Source organism: Pagrus major, chromosome 18 (assembly GCF_040436345.1).
Source record: "Pagrus major chromosome 18, Pma_NU_1.0".
Taxonomy (NCBI): Eukaryota; Metazoa; Chordata; class Actinopteri; order Spariformes; family Sparidae; genus Pagrus; species Pagrus major.
Genome location: NC_133232.1, coordinates 5,538,554 through 5,554,681, shown reverse-complemented (window position 1 = coordinate 5,554,681; position 16,128 = coordinate 5,538,554). Strand labels below are relative to the sequence as shown.

The 16,128-nt window shown below is 40.6% G+C and overlaps 1 protein-coding gene across 2 annotated transcripts; it reads right to left on the bottom strand.

The window, feature by feature from the left end:
* Nucleotides 1-995: 995 nt before the first annotated feature.
* canx (calnexin) lies at nt 996-15,800 on the bottom strand. 2 transcript variants are annotated; one of them, XM_073486290.1, is made up of 15 exons: nt 15,728-15,800; nt 9,140-9,376; nt 8,118-8,191; nt 6,843-6,901; nt 6,534-6,675; nt 6,363-6,444; nt 5,985-6,177; nt 5,643-5,832; nt 5,204-5,317; nt 4,951-5,107; nt 4,633-4,848; nt 3,109-3,228; nt 2,379-2,511; nt 2,200-2,294; nt 996-1,141 (listed from the first exon to the last, which is right to left on the bottom strand). In XM_073486290.1, exons 2-15 carry the CDS (start codon nt 9,371-9,373, stop codon nt 1,082-1,084), a joined length of 1,869 nt encoding a protein of 622 aa, XP_073342391.1. In that variant the 5' UTR covers nt 9,374-9,376; nt 15,728-15,800; the 3' UTR covers nt 996-1,081. The 2 variants fall into 2 exon arrangements, with proteins under 2 accessions (XP_073342391.1, XP_073342392.1); XM_073486291.1 differs by having other exon boundaries at nt 2,379-2,508.
* Between the last annotated feature and the right edge of the window lie 328 nt (nt 15,801-16,128).

The window sequence follows — 16,128 nt, the reverse complement described above, 5'->3', positions numbered from 1 at the left end:
CATCATGAGCTAATTAGCAGGCTAGAAGACCAATTGGAAACACTTTTGGTCGGCTACTTCTGACCATTCCAGACGCACAGAAGGCTAATGATTCAACTGTTAGCAGGTGAATTTGACTAACAAGCTAGTTGCTAGCCTAGCAAACAAGACAGTTAATCACAATATTTGCAGGCTTATTAGCAGCTTGATATTAAGCTAATTAGCAAGACTATTGGTTGGTGGTTTCTCTGACAGTTTGTTGAATAAGTCTGACCACTGTTAGCCTAATTAGCACCCTGACAGTGAGCTACTTAGATTGGTGGTAGCCTTAGCAGGAAGATGGCTACTTCGGATTGCTAGCTATCATAGCTGAATTATCTACTCATCCAGGCTAATTAGCAAAGAGTTTTGTTTTCATGTTCTTGACCGTTTGTATGGTTATCCTGACTGTTGTTAGCCTCGTTAGCAGCCTGGTGGTAGGCTATTCAACAAGACTCATGTGTAGGCTAATCCTAAGTGCTCTTAGCTTAATTATTAGGCTAAGTAGCAGCTTGTTAGTAGCTCAAGCAGGATTATGGTAGACTACCTCAGATTGGGTGGTGATAGCCAAAAATCCATCCGTCAGGAGACTAATCAGCAAGTTGCTGAGAGCTAACTAACTGTTGGTAGGGCGGGGCACTTGTTAGCTCAGGGTGGCGCTGGGCGGTGAGCAGTGGGCGGTGCTTCAGACGGGACGGGACGGGACAGGACACGTTGATCCCGCGGGTTCGAGTCTGCTCAGGTGTTGTTAAGGAATGATGCAGGAAGTTTTAGTTAATCTCAGTTAAATCTCTTTCATAAACAAAAATCCTTTAAATCAAGCTAACTCAGTCCTGTTCATACTGGAATCATCATCATCATCATCATCTTCAGGCGTCCATATTGGAGGTCTTGATTAGGTTCCTGTTGGCTTCACTGCTTCAAACGGGTTCCATTCAGGCTTCATCACCTCGGAGCAGAGGAGTAGAGGAGGAGGAGGAGGAGGAGGAGGGGGGTCGGGGGGGGTATTTTAGGGTGGGGGTCAGGGTGGAGATGTTGAGGTCAGGCTGTGGATTCAGAGATATCAGTCCCTTCTGACTTTCCTGTTCCTGGGAGATCTCCGCAGAACGTCATCCTCCAACTTCTACAGACGAAACAAGATAGAAGATGTCACAGTGCTCCCAACCAAAGCTCATTCACAAAACGTCCAATTTTGCATTAACATGTGCCTCTTCCACCAAATGTACATTTATTTTAATGCACCAGACATGGTTCAAAATGTAATTATGAGCAGCTGTGAATGTAGAAACAGTCATGTAGTTGTGGTTCAAAGTCACAGATATCAGTAACTTCTATATTTCCCACTTAAAAAAACTACTCCCATTAAAAGAAGCTTTACTCTGCACCTGATGTTACTTCTTCACAAACTGCTGCAGATCTATAAAAAAGTAAAATATAAATCTTCAACAAAACAATGATGTTTAATTATCTGGTGTGACTGTTGAATGTTGTTTCTATTATAGTTTTATTTTCTAACATTTTCATCATGTAATATTAAAAAATCAATATATTTTCGCAGTTTTGACGCGTTTTAATATGTGACATGATTAGTGTAATTAGTTTTGATCAAATTAGCTTTGATATGATTTTTTAATTTATTGTCAAGATTCAATTTGTGTTTTTGCAAAAAAGTGATTTATATACAGTAAATCTAAAAGCTTTTTTTATTTCATTTTATCAAAAGCTTCATCAGATAACTAAATTAAATTGTCCTGTCTAGGAATCAAACGAGACTTTAATTTGTATTCACTTTGTTCCTCTACTTCTTATTTTGTTAAATAAATAATCCTGATTAAGTTTGAATCAAAAATTAAAACAAGATTAGTGACTGAAGTTTTTGTTGAACAAAGATGCATCTCATCAGTTTGATTCCATCTGATTTTTCTGACATTTGTCACATCGTGACATAAAAAAAAAAAATTCTTATTGACACCAGGCAGTTTTAACCAACTTAAATGAACAAGCTGCTGTAACATTGTGTTAAAAATTACTATTTTGACCACAAAGTATTCAGAAAAGATCTAAACTGTCTTCATCGCTCCTGTTCTCAGTCGTCTTTCTGTTGTAAAGACAAACAAACTCACCTGAACGCAGCGTCACACTCACATCACACCAACACAGGGAAACAAAAGCTGATCTCACCTCGTCAGCTGTCGCCTCCTTCTCTTCATCCGCGGCGCCCTCTGCATCCTCTTCCTCTTCAGGATTTTCCTCTCCGTCACTCTTCTCTTCTGCAGCTGAGAGAAAAGTTTGACAAGTCAGTGACAGACGGCAGAGACAACACAGAGAATAACAGAGTTTTCTGAAGACGTCGTAGTCACCTGGACTGCTCTTCTCTGCTTCTTCAGCCTTCTCTTCCTCTTCCTCCTCCCCCTCCTCTTCCTCCTCCTTCACGTCGGGCTGAGCTTCATCTGTCTTCTTGTACTCTGCTGCCGGCGTCGCTGGAGTCTTCTTCTTCACAACAAACAGGAGAACAGTTCAGTTTGACTTCAGATACACAGATTCAGAACCTCTTCAACGACACATGAGCTTAATCTACACAAAAAAGAAATTCTGAAACAATTTGGTCGCACAATAACAGTCGTTCTACCTATCGTCATGGTGTGACTGTTGCTGGTGACTAGTGACGTTTCACAAGTGAACACACACAACCACAGACTGCTGTTTACGCTACAGCACCAAACAGAACTGTCACTATCAGCAGCACAGAGACACAAACACATCAGACACGAAGCTAACAGCTAACAGCAGCGTCAGTCACCAGGCCTGAGGAGGAGGTGGACAGGAGTCCGGCTTCCTTTAAGTCTTCCTGTAAGGTGCTGAAATTCAACTGACCCTGAGCTGATCCTGAAGACCTCTGTGGACAGTCACACACAGACACACACACACACACACACTGGGACATCAGCTCTGATAACTGGCTGCAGGAGGGCTTGTGTCAGGGTGACATTCAGGACTCCTTCTTTCTGAAGCCTTGTCACTGAATTTCCGTCAAAGATCCAGCTAACAGCTAGGTGTGTGTGTGTGTGTGTGTGTGTGTGTGTGTGTTACCTTTCCAGTGCAGCAGAAGACGATGATGAGGACGAGCGGTAGAGCCACAGTGAGGACGTAGACGACCCAGAGCCAAGGACGCTCCTCTGCAGCGTTCAACATCTGTGTGGCCAGACTGGGCTGCAAACACACAAACAAACAATAACAACAACATCATCAATGAGTAAACAACATGTCAGTGATCAGAAACGCTCCCCGCCTGGTGAACATCCACACCTTCTGTCACTTCATACACAGGCTGTGACACACTTAATTAAATGTTGTCCTGGTGAATTATGATTATGTAGCAGCACACATGTCCCTGAACGCAGCATCTGTGTGGATGAAAGCTGAAACAGTGTCACAGTCTCTGACGGTTACTGACTGACTCTTAATAATCTTCACAACATCTATTTGTGTCTCACACTAAGAGACACCACTTCCTCCAGAGGATTACATCATCGCTGAGGTCACTCAGGTTCAAAGTCACATCTCGAATTTAAAGTATCTGAAGATAAACTGGACCTGAAATATTTAACAAAATGAACTTTATCTGCTGCCATCATATTAATGTGTTTCTTTACATCAAAATTATTCACACTGTCGATGTGTTCATTGATCCTTAGTCTCTAATCTGAGGAGGTTTACTGCTTAAACTAAAATAAAACTTTTATATATATTTCTATTACGATTAAAATAATATTTTCTTTAATTCTCATCGTCCAATTTTAAAATTATTATTATTATTAGAATGTGATGAGATGTTTGTGATTCATCTACAGTAAATGTTCCTGTTGGTTCAAACCAGCAACTTTCATTTAGTTTTTCATTTTTAATGTGATTTGTTTACACTTTGTTGTCCTGTTGCATTTTATTGTTTTATCTTTCTGAAATTATTTGAATATTACAGTTTTTAGTATTTGATTTTTTTTTGAATAATTGTTTTTGCAGATTCATTTTTGTTGTTTTGATTGGTAAAAACATTTTTAATAAAAAGTTACTCATCTGTTGATTGTTAGAAGTTTCTAGAAAATTACAAATTAAATTAATTTCCACACCAGGATTCAAACCAGCAACCAAGTTGTTCTTTTTTATTTCTTCCTTTAATGTTACTTGTAATACTTTATTCCATTTTGTTGCCCGTTATATTGTCTTATTTTATTCTAATTTACAGTATGTGATTAGTATCTCTTCACCAGTCCCTTTTATTTTTAAAGTTTTTCTGTTTTTGTCTTCTTGGTTCTTATCCACCAATTTCATATGTGGAGCTAAATAAAATAATGTGGAGATGTTTATTTACCAAACTGGAAAATTTGTGATATAAATAAAAATGAATATTAGTATTTCCTGTGTGCAGCACGGAGAAGTTACAGTTGCATTTTATTGTGAAATCCTGTTGTATCATCAAAATAAAGATAAAACTTTCATCCTCTGTTCCTGCAGAATCTTTGGTACCTTCTGACGCTTCAATCTGAATGTTCAAAACTTTATTTAAAAGTCTCCTCAGACAGAACAGCACTTCATATCGACGCTCCCTTCACTCACATCAGCGGCACCCTCTGCAGCCTTCTTCAGCCCCCAGCCGTCGTTGGACCAGCGCTCAGCCGTGTTGCGGTCGTCGGTGATGAAGAAGTTGTCAAAGAAGATGTCGGAGGTCATGGACCAGAGCTCGAGCCCCAGGGCGCTGAAGGGAGTCATCTTGAACGGCTGCAGATCCTCGAAGAACGCCGGGTTGGCAATCTTCCTCGGCTTCCAGACGCCCTGACAACACAAACGTGCGTTTAGTTGTTTGCAGTCTTTTCATCTCGTTTGTGAAAAGGTCATAATCTGAGTGTCTAAAGAGGGGCGGGGTTAAAAGCTCACCTGGTAGTTGGGGTTGTCAATCATGGGGGGCTTCCACTTGCCCTTGTAGTTGGGGTTGTCAATCATTGGTCGTTTCCAGGTGCCGCAGCCGGGGGCGGTCTCGCAGGCGGGGTTAGGGACCTGAGGAGCCTCCCACTCACCGTCCATGTCCTCATCCCTGATGGACAGGAAGTACACACAGAGACGGTTATCAGACGAATGGAGTCATCAGCCAATCAGTGAGCTGTGTCTGTGATGTGATGATATAACTCACCAGTCTTCAGGTTTGACGGCGTCGGGGTCTCCGATGTACTCGGGCTCCTCATCCAGCCAACCCTCGGGTTTCACTGCGTCTTCATCTGGAACCTGAGCGGGAGCGTCCTCGTCCCTGAAGACAGACAGAAATGTTAATGACTGCAGGACTGAACGAGGAGGAAACTGTCAATAATGAAACAACAAATAACCCTACAAATATTCTGTTCTTCATCTGAAATTCATTAACTTCAGTTATTTTGAGGTACTTTAATTGTGTAATTGATTGTGTCTTGTGTAGAAAAGAAGCTTCAATCATGAACATAATCCAAACTCAGGTCTCTTTCAGGAGCTTTCACCACATGATTCATCAAGTAGTAAACTAGTAAGTGACTTTGAACGGGTTTACAAACTAAACATTCCCGAATCAATGTCCAGAAATAACTTTCATGTGTACTGACCAGTCTTCGGGCTTGGTGGCGGCAGGGTCCTGGATCTTGGGCCTCTCGTCCCAGTCCTCTGGCTTCTGGTCGTCGGGGTCCTCGATCTCAGCGGCAGGGTTCACAGGGGGCGTCATGTCCGTCAGCAGGCTGCCGCTGTTCACCACCGTCTGATCCACCAGCACCTCGAACGTGTTGTCAGGGTTCACCACTGGGGTGCGAAACAGAGACGACTTATACACCTGATCTATCATTCATGTGTGTCTTACCCAGTGTGTACAGTGTGTGTGTCTTACCCAGTGTGTACAGTGTGTGTGTCTTACCCAGTGTGTACAGGTGCGTGTGTAGGTGTGTGTGTCTTACCCAGTGTGTACAGATGTGTCTTCTTGTCGGTGTAGTACGTCCTCAGGTCAGCGTCGGGTTTCTTGGCGTGTTTCTCTTCGTACTCTCCAGTTTTGGGGTTTTTGTGTCTGAAGATGAAGTGTAGTTTGTAATCTTCTCCACATTTGTCGGGTCCGAACATGATGGTGTATGGAGTTTTATCCACAAACTGGTCCTGAACAAACACACACAGTTTAGGGAGAGCTGGCTGAGAATGGCAGCAACACAGAGTTAACACAATAATTTACAAAAAAACACACTAAAATAATCAGATAAAACATTTACACACAGACAACTCAATGGATTTCAGAACATATTCTGATGGTTTGGATGTGTTTGTGTGAGAGGAGTCAGACTAACCAGGTCGAGATCAGGAGTCTGAGTCAGCAGCTTGACGTAGGCGCCGCCACAGTCGATACCTAACTGGAAGTTCACCTCGTACCTGAACACAGAAAGAGACAGGAGAGTGATGAACAAGTCCGTCAGACCACCAGTGAGGAGACGTGACGTGAGAGGGAAAGGAGTTCTTACTGGATGATCAGGGGCTTTGTGTCGAAGGTGAAAGGTCGCAGCAGCTGGGCGGAGATGGCGTGATGTTTGGCTCGAGATTTCAGGACCAGACCTTTATCTCCGGGGAGCTTACTGTCCTTCATCTCCTCCACAGCCCATTTACCTGTTCAGAACGACATCATCATCTTCATAGACCTGACGACAACTACAGCCAGGAAAGTGATACGACTACCTGAATCAAATCAGGAGTTTGTCCAAGTTTGTTTATTTTAGGACATCTCAGCTGATCAGCTTCAGTCAAACAGTTTGACGTTGTTGTTGTGTACCTACCATCATACTTTGCGATGTCTTCATCAGCATCCTCCTTCTTAGCGCTGGACACCACCCACCTGAAACCAACACACAGGAAGATTAGTTACACACACACACACACACACACACACACACACACACACACACACACACACACACACACACACACACACACACACAGACACACACACACACACACACACACACACACACACACACACACACACACACACACACACACACACACAGTCCTCAAATTTCCCAAAGATAGTTTACAGTCACAGAGGAGGGAAGACACCAGAAAATAAGAGAATTTACAACAAATATGACTCAAACAGATGGATCGCTTATCAAAATGGTTGGCGAGTAATAGTTGTGAATGAATTGATTCATTTCTGCAGCTATAATAGAGGAGAAGATTTTAATAAGAATTGGTTTGATGTGTTGACCACAAATCTAAACACTTAATTTGGAGCCTATAAAAAAAAAACCAGCCTTGGGTCTCGCTCTTATCATCTGCCATCGCTGCTGGTTGGAGCAAAATGCATGATGGGAAACTACACGAGCATCTTTGATAAAACAGAAGGAACAAAATTATTTGTGGTCTGAAGTTGGAACAGTTTCCAAGTGAAAGTCCAAATTAAGACCAGGATTGTTTTTGCTCCTCGGGCTGTGACTGATGAGAACAACCTTCTCATTTCTCCTCTGTCCTCCTGCCCGTGACCCAGAAATCAAACTCAGCGCTCCACAGTGAAGGAGGTCTTATGTCCCAAAATGCTGCTCGAGGAGAGAGGATGCGTACCGGAGGAGCTATGAGTGAGGATGCACAGCTGTATCCTCTGCCAAGTCTGCGTGATGTAAAAGAGGCGACACACAGCTGGAATATACAATCTGTGGTGGAAGCTGAGCTCCAGAGTGTGATTCTTTGTATTATTAAGTTATATTAGTTATTTTAAATGCTCAAACTTTCTTCCCTTCACCGTTTGCACAGCGACTTGCGTTTAAATGACATTTCACCTTGAAATGATTTATGTCACATTGTGGACTGAATTAAAAGTAAATACACAGGTTGTAATGAGCTGACAGATCATAAGAAACAACAGACAGACGATGCAGATGTGTCACATTTAACTGACATTGCTTTAAAATGCGGCTCCAAATGCTCGTTGCCTCAACTCCTCTCTCCTTGCGTCTGGAGAGAGGTCTTAGGGGGGGACTAAGACGTGAGGAAAGGAGGCGAGGAGGTATAAACTGAGAAATGAGAAAAGGAGCATGTGTGAGTAATGTGCTCACCCGTCAAGTGTCCCCCGATCAAAAGACTCAGCAATGAAATGTTCCCCCATTGGCTCTGGAGCTTTGTAGGTCACCTGGATACAAAGAAGAAAGTGTTAGTGGTGCAGTGAAACACAACAGAACATTTATTCTGTTCCTGACCTCCGTCCTCACTGTAGGGTTATTATGATAGACCTACAAGTCAAGATTCTAGTTGGTATGTTAATTTTTGCATTTGTTTTTTTATTGAAAAGAAAAATATAAAAATGATGATGTGATCTTTGCTCCGTCTGTACCAAACAATTATCAAAATCCAGATTTGCAGCTCTTCAGTACTTCATTATAATATTACAGGGAATACTTCTGGTCTGAAAGGATTTAACTAATGTAGTTAATCTCAAGTTAACAGGTATTAAAGAGACAAGTCCCCTCTTGTTCTTCTGCCAACCATTTTCTCTTTGTATTTTCTGTAACTTTGTTTTTAGAAAAATTACAAATCAATTATTTACTATTAAAGTTAAAGTTCTGCGTCTAATCAAGAAATGATTTAGATAAATGAAAGTTTCAGGAAGACAAACTGAAACAGATTAAGTTGACCTTCCAGTGTGAATGCAGGTCAGTAGATCAGCAGGTCAGCTCACTGTTTTCTTATCAAATTGACCTCCTGATTGGACCGTTAATGAGTAAGTAACACACACTTCCTGTGAAACATTTAACGTCCTCCTCATTGTTTAAATGAAATATCATGAAGTTAGAGAAGATCAGTATTTTATATTTTCATGGAGAGCAGCACTTAAAAGTAAAGTTAGTTTTATTGATACAGCCCCAAATCAGAAGGATTTACAACATATTTACAACATGTGACGCCCTCTGTTCTCTACAACTCTGGCATAAACTAAATCTGTTGTTGCATATAAATAACTCTAAGATGATTCTTTTGCATAATAAGAAAGGAATAATGACTTTGTGATGAATATTGGATACAAAGATCAGAATCTGTGCATCTACTCAACAACAACTTTTCTCACAGAGTAGAAGATTACCTTTGGTGCAGGAGGAGTTTTAGGAGCAGATGAAGCTTCATCCTGCACATCTCCGTCCAGCTCCTCCATCTCCTCGTCCTCAGCTCCTGCCAGACCCAGATCCAGCTCGTCCTCCACGTCCATGTCGTCACCAAGACCGTCCTCAACCAGGTCCTCAGCCCGAGACAGCGGGGCTACACTGAGGCAGAGGAGGCCTGCTGCCAGAAGAACGAACAACCCGACCCTCTGATCCATAGTCTGCACAGAAGAGGAGGTGAGAGTGAGCACATCTGGTCCAGCTGGTTGGATTCTGGCTTGTTTTTTGTCTCAGCAGGACTCTAACATGCTGATATCAGGCTACAATGATCCTGTTTATTCAGGTCCTACATACTTTAGGTCTTTGAGCTGTCATGCTGTCCATCTTTACATAAATGAGAGGCTGAAACATGATCAGAATTCACATGAACGGCTGAGTGCTGATCATATGACCGTCCCAGCGTGCACTGCTATTACAGCGAGGATTCTGATGTCCATGTTTTTCTACAACATTTCCACACTTTGATCAGTTTTAAACTCAGATATCAGCAGTGAATGCTGTCACACTGCTAAAGATGTTGGTGCATGACTGGTGGAGGATCTCAACGGACGTACAAGATACAAACTGATTTGTAAAGACGTTATTTACACCTTTTTTACAGCTGGAATCTTCACTGTAGCAGCTAAGCTAAAAGTGTTAGCATCGACCACACGTCGAGGGTGTAAATATAATTATTTCAGATCAGTTTGTGATCTCGGGGCTTCTGCAGACTGTGATCACAGCAGACGAGCTGTATGGAGACATCTGATGTTTTAAATCAAGTCTCCAGCTGCTTCAGTTGTTTAGCAGAACGTTGCAACTCTGTTTTACTGTGAAGCTCCAGAAATGTTTTGTGGACTATGAGACTTCACCTGACTTTATATCAACATGGAGGGAGGGGATGATGACTGAGTTTTACTTTTAGGGTGAACAGTTCCTTTATTGTCAAATTTAATGTCTTATCAAACTATATATTGAGGTATATTCTATCAAAATATAAGTTTAGTCTAAATTTTTGCCTCATTACACCAACAGATCATATCTTCTGAATAACCTGAATATTTTCCTCTAAAGTCTTAATAACATCAACTCTCGTATTCTGATTAAAAGACAATGACAGTTATATGTGGTTAGATTTAAAACAACTGCATTTTTCCTGATTTTAAACCAAAAAAACCCATAAATGAAGAACGAATCACAGATGAATGAGTATCAGAGCAGCAGGAAGTCCACATGTTGATTCATGTTTGACAACTGTTCACATCCCTGCTGGATTTTAATGCTCCGCTAACTCTCTCAGGATTATTTGTCTATAGCCGCGACACACAAACTGTGTCCGCCATCATTAACACACACACACAGCAGGCTGTTAACCTGTGTCACCCTGGCACCCATCCATCGCCATGGTGACCAGGCAGCACCCACAGGACACTCAGCCTCAGCTCAGTTAACCTTAATGAGATTACACCCCGTGGGATTACTGCAGCACCCCACAACACACACACACGGGTAATTTACTCTGCACATAAACACTGTGGAGTCCGTAGAGAATGGAGGTTATTTAACACACACACACACACACACACACACACACACACACACACACACACACGGTAGTATGCAGATTTATTCACATCTTGCCGTCTCACACAGACTTGCTGTATTTAAAACTTAAACACAATAGAAAATTTCAGGGCCTACAACAATAAATGTTTATTTTTTGTCAACTGAAAGTCCACTTCAACAATAATAATAAAAATAATACAAATTAAACCCGACGTTATCAGCTGATATATAAGAAATTTTTTCGAGAGATTACAATGATTCTCAGGATGTAAAATCCCTAAATTCCCAGTGCAGTTTATTGTTTTAGCGCACCGAGTTATTGTTATACTGTATAATATCCCACCTCCATAACAAATACCTTTTTGATAAAACCATTTAAGGGATCCTTCCAAAAAAACAAGAAAAAAAAAAAGAGTTGATGTGTTTATCAATTATAACAGCAGATGCTGATATCAATATGTATAAACATTATAATATAATTTACATTTTTTGACATACCATATCGAGTGTCTACAAAATGAGGATTTTTCAAGTCTAAGACGAGAATTTAAATGTTCTGAATGTAGAGTTTCTAAATTTCTGTAGTAAAAAAGTTTCTGTAATGAAACCCTAAAGGGTCAAACCTAAACAAAAACATTTTTAACTTCTCTAACTGTAAAATATACCAATTTGATTTGTTTTATAGTGAAACATTTAAATAGTATCAGGAGCTGTGATCGTGTGTGTGTGGATGTTCTCCATCCTTTCTTTACTGCGTCACCTGACTCAAACACAGGATGGGATGTGGGACTAATCACAAATTAACCTATAAAACAACATTAGATAAGATCTGGCAGATAAATGTCATCTGTCGATGTGTAAAAGACAATGAAACCAGCTCTCTGCTCTTCAGTGTGTTAACCTGCCGCTACTCATCTCACTCAGCAGACTGCCAGGCTAATAATCAGATTAACGGGATTAGCATGCCTGGCTAACAGCCCAGCAGCATAGTGATGAGTGTGACCACCACCAACACTAGCTGTTAGCTTAGCATCAAAGCCATCTGACTAGTGCCCACATGGCATTTGAAGGATTTAGCTGCAGGGTGAAAAACTTCAGAGAAATAATATTTCCTTTCCTTTAAAAATTGAACTTCTATTAGCAGCCGTGACAGGACATTAACCCTTCACTACTTTCTGCCATGTGACGCATCGGCAACCTGCCGGGGTGCTACATTTTGTCTTATTGTGAAGTGAATCGGCTGAATTAAGCATCAAAACACCATCACTGCTCAGTACTCAAGTCTTTAAACACGTCAGTACAAGTCAGTTTTCACAACAGCTGTCTTTAATGTTTGTTGAAGCTTAAAGGATCAGTCTGATGTTATTTTAGGTTATTTGCATTGTCAACAAATCTCAGGTTCAGACTCTGTGGCTCTCAGCTCCTCATTGGTTCCTCCTGAAGATGTAAATCTCACAAATATATAATTTAAGGCTCAACTGAGGGCATAAATTGAATTATTCGGACCAATATTGTAATTAAATTGGCATTATTCTTAATAAGTTACACTCTGGAGGCTTTTATTTGCAGTCCACACAAGATCAGTTTGGCTCAGTTGTTTCCTAAAACAGTCATTTCTAAGAATTTGTTGGGAACTATTTTCAGCAGTGGGTTAATCCACATTTGGTGCTCTGGTGACTATCTGTGACAGCAGGACGCTGTGTGATACAGAGAAGGAGCTATGAGACGATGGTCTTCCTCCATCCTGCAGGAGTAAAGAGCTTTTCGAGGGTCTCTGATTGGCTGATAGCAGCGTCTCTTAATCAGTTGAGAGAAAGCAGCTGAAGTTGCTGTTCTCCACCCAGTCTGACGGTCAGTTAATCTGATATTAGAGTCAGTTTAGCCTGCAGGACATCTGCTGCTGCTCTGATTCACTGTCTGATAACCACACTGCTTTCTAACAGAGTTTGATCAGGAAACACAGAGCTGTCTGGAGAATTAGAACTATAAGACTATATTCTTGTTATCAAATACATCTGTAGGCTACTCCTTGGATAAACCGATCGATCTATGAGATGTTATTAGGCCCAGAGTCCAAAATGACGTCTTCAAATGTCTTAATATGTCCGGGAACCGTCTAAACCCCAAGATATCAGATTTACTGGAATATAAAACGATAAAAGCAAGAAAACCTTCACATTTCAGAAGCTGTAACAAACATTACATTTCAAAGAAAATCTAAAACACCTCATTTTTAGTAATGTGACAATATTAAGTTAGTAATGCAAGAAATAAATCCATTATCAATCATTTTTACTTAGTTGACATCTTAACTAAGAGCAGAAGTTTTATTAACAAAATAACACTAAATTCATTTAAGAAAATAGGGTGAATTTATTAAAATGTTTCAAGCTTATCTGGGCATAAAGATGATTTAAAGACATTTCAAATAATGTACGAGTATTGTGACCAGCTGCTCTTCATTAAACAGCGGAATGAGCCTTTATCAGACTGCATCAGTGAACTGAGCAGCAGACAGACAGGACCGACAGGTTACTGTTTAAACTGAAATAAACATTGGGGAGTCATTTTCATATAGAAAGTGAATGACTGACTGTGTTTCTACTAATCTGTCACTCATCTGTGCCTGTATCACCGACCTTACAACCAACAATGAGCTTTAAAAACTGTTTTCACCTGCAAATACTGTTGTTTGAATAAATGTAACAAATGTCTGTCAAAGAGGATGTTAAATCTTCTTCTCTTCCTGAATATATAAATAAAATGTGAGTTATTGTGAAGTCAGAACACAGTTCTTGACACTGATATTTTTTTATTAAAAACTATTCATAATATAAAAATGATGTGAACAGAATGTCTTTGTTGTCGTAAGTTATTCATACCGTTTAAATTTTGAGACTGATTTTCTAAAACACAAATTGCAGAATGCTTATTTATGATTTCATGCTTTACTGATAATGATTCAGCAAGATTGATCAATGTTCTGAGCATTATTATCACGTTAAATGAGATCAGAAGTGACCAAACCTGCAGATCTACATTCAGATTTTAGCCGACTCTCAGCTGTAGCAGGAACATGACTACATTTGTGGATTCATTCGGTGACAGTGTATCGACTGCAGTTGAAATGGCTTGATATTAAGGGACGGGTTCACTTAGTAAATCAGAATTCATCTCCTCACCCCTTGGATTACACCAGGTGAGCTGTACGGTGCCATTTTATATTTTTTGGTTGGTTTTAACAACAAATTGATTTAAAAGATGTTATTCTCTGACCCTTGACACACGTCAGTAGCAAAGCCACTTTTATCTTAGCCACTTAAGTGAAGATTTCAGCTTAAAAAAGGGTGTAAATAACGTACTTTCAAATCAGTTTGAGCAATTTTAAATGACCATTTGCGTGTGTTGCTATTTAGTATCTAGATTTTCACTCTGCTGCTCAACTGGTCAGTCAGCTCGAGCAGAAAATTGTGACCTCTGTGTAATTTGGAGGAGATTAAATACAGAGTCAGTTTCTGTCTGACTGACTTCAGATCAGAGCGGGTGGCGGTCAGACACGACGCACTGAACCCTGAGAGAAACCAGCGGGTTGAACCGGTCGGACTGCTTCACCTGAGAGAAGAACATGCATCAACCCATATGTGGACCCCACTTTCTAACACATAAACCAGTATCTGACTTAAATGATTTGCAGCTTTCCTCCGTTTCACAACTGCACATGTTGGTGTAGCTCCAGACACTTTGAATCACTGCCAGTGTTAAAGTGAGACTGAATGATAAAGTGAAACTAAATGTGAAACTTGTGATGGGCATTTGACATTATTTCAACAATTCATTTCAAAAAGACAAAATGTTTTTGACCCTCCTGTTGAAAATGGTATGTATTTAAGAAGTTGACTACAAGTCACATTTTTAATACCACAATTTGAACAAGCAAGAATCTCATTTATTATGTATGTTTTTGTTTCAACTATTCATTCATTAAATAAAACACTAGTAAAGAGGAAAATATGAAAACATAAAAAATTTTAGATTGTGGTGGACGTTTTTGTAACATTAAAAGTAAATGATTGATCAGATAACTAATTGACAGGTTGCAGGTAATCAATCATTGCAGCATCTTACACATGGCAACTGAAGAAAGAATGGTATCTCTTACCATTTTAAATAAAGTTTTCCCTGTTTGAACAACATGACGGATTGTAAATAATGGTTAACTGTAAGCACATACCTCCACAGCCTTTAATATTTGGCATCATCAGAAATAAAAGGATCAATAATACCATTTTAAATAAAGTTGTGTGTGTTTGAACAGCATCTCAGGTTGTGAAACGTTGGTTTGTAAACGCTGGAGCGTCTTGAGGATGCTAACGTTAGCCCTTACACACACACTCATTCATTCATTCATTAGTTTTTAACAGCATCCCCTTAACGTCGCTTTGTCTGAACATTTCAACCGACATTTATGTTCTTTATCAATTCATTAATCTCTCCCAAGTGTCCCCGCAGGAAGAACCTCTCTCCGGTTGAGACAGCTAACGTTAGCTTAGCTTAGCTGCGATGCTGCTTACGAAACAACTGTCAGTGCAGGAGCCGAGCCAAGAAAACTTCAGCTGTCTTCTGACAGACACGAGCAGACTTTGATTAACCTGGAGAGAAGTAGTCTCAGTGGAATATGAAGCGAAATGTAATAATGATGTATGTGCCAATTAAATGATAGTAAAGGCCATCGCATGAGGCTAACTGGCTAGCTGAATTCACCTGTAGTTAATTAGCCTCAGTTAGCCACTCAGCTCAATGCTAACAGCACGCTGGAAACACGGAGCTTTATTTTTAACGGCTAAAACCCGCCATTATCTGAATAATTAGTGTTCAGATTTTATAAATAAACGGACATTTCTCAGAAAACGTCCCACTCCCGCAATGTTGTCCGTTTAAAAGTGACATTTATCGGTCTCTTTACTCACCTCCGGCTCGCTGATGTGACCGCCTGGGAACTACTGAGGAGGGTCACGTGGGATATCGGGGGGCAGAAACCGCCTCTCCCCGTCGCTGATTGGTTAACGAGAGCGAACATTTGACGTTTCCTGTCAACTGTCAACAGCTGATTGGTCGAAGGAGAATCTCAGTCGAAGTGGACAGTGCCCGCCCCCCCCGGAGCTGAACCTCGTGGACAGCCATGATTGGTCCAGCTGTCACAGGAAGTGCGCGGTGATTGGGTGTAGTGCGGCTGATGAAAAGGCTGAGATTGAGACGGATTTTACTAGAATCCATCAGACAGAGTGAAGCTGTAAACACATTAAACTGATCAATATCACGATTATTAAAACAATTAACACTCTTCTTATTTAAAATCTTTGTTTATGAA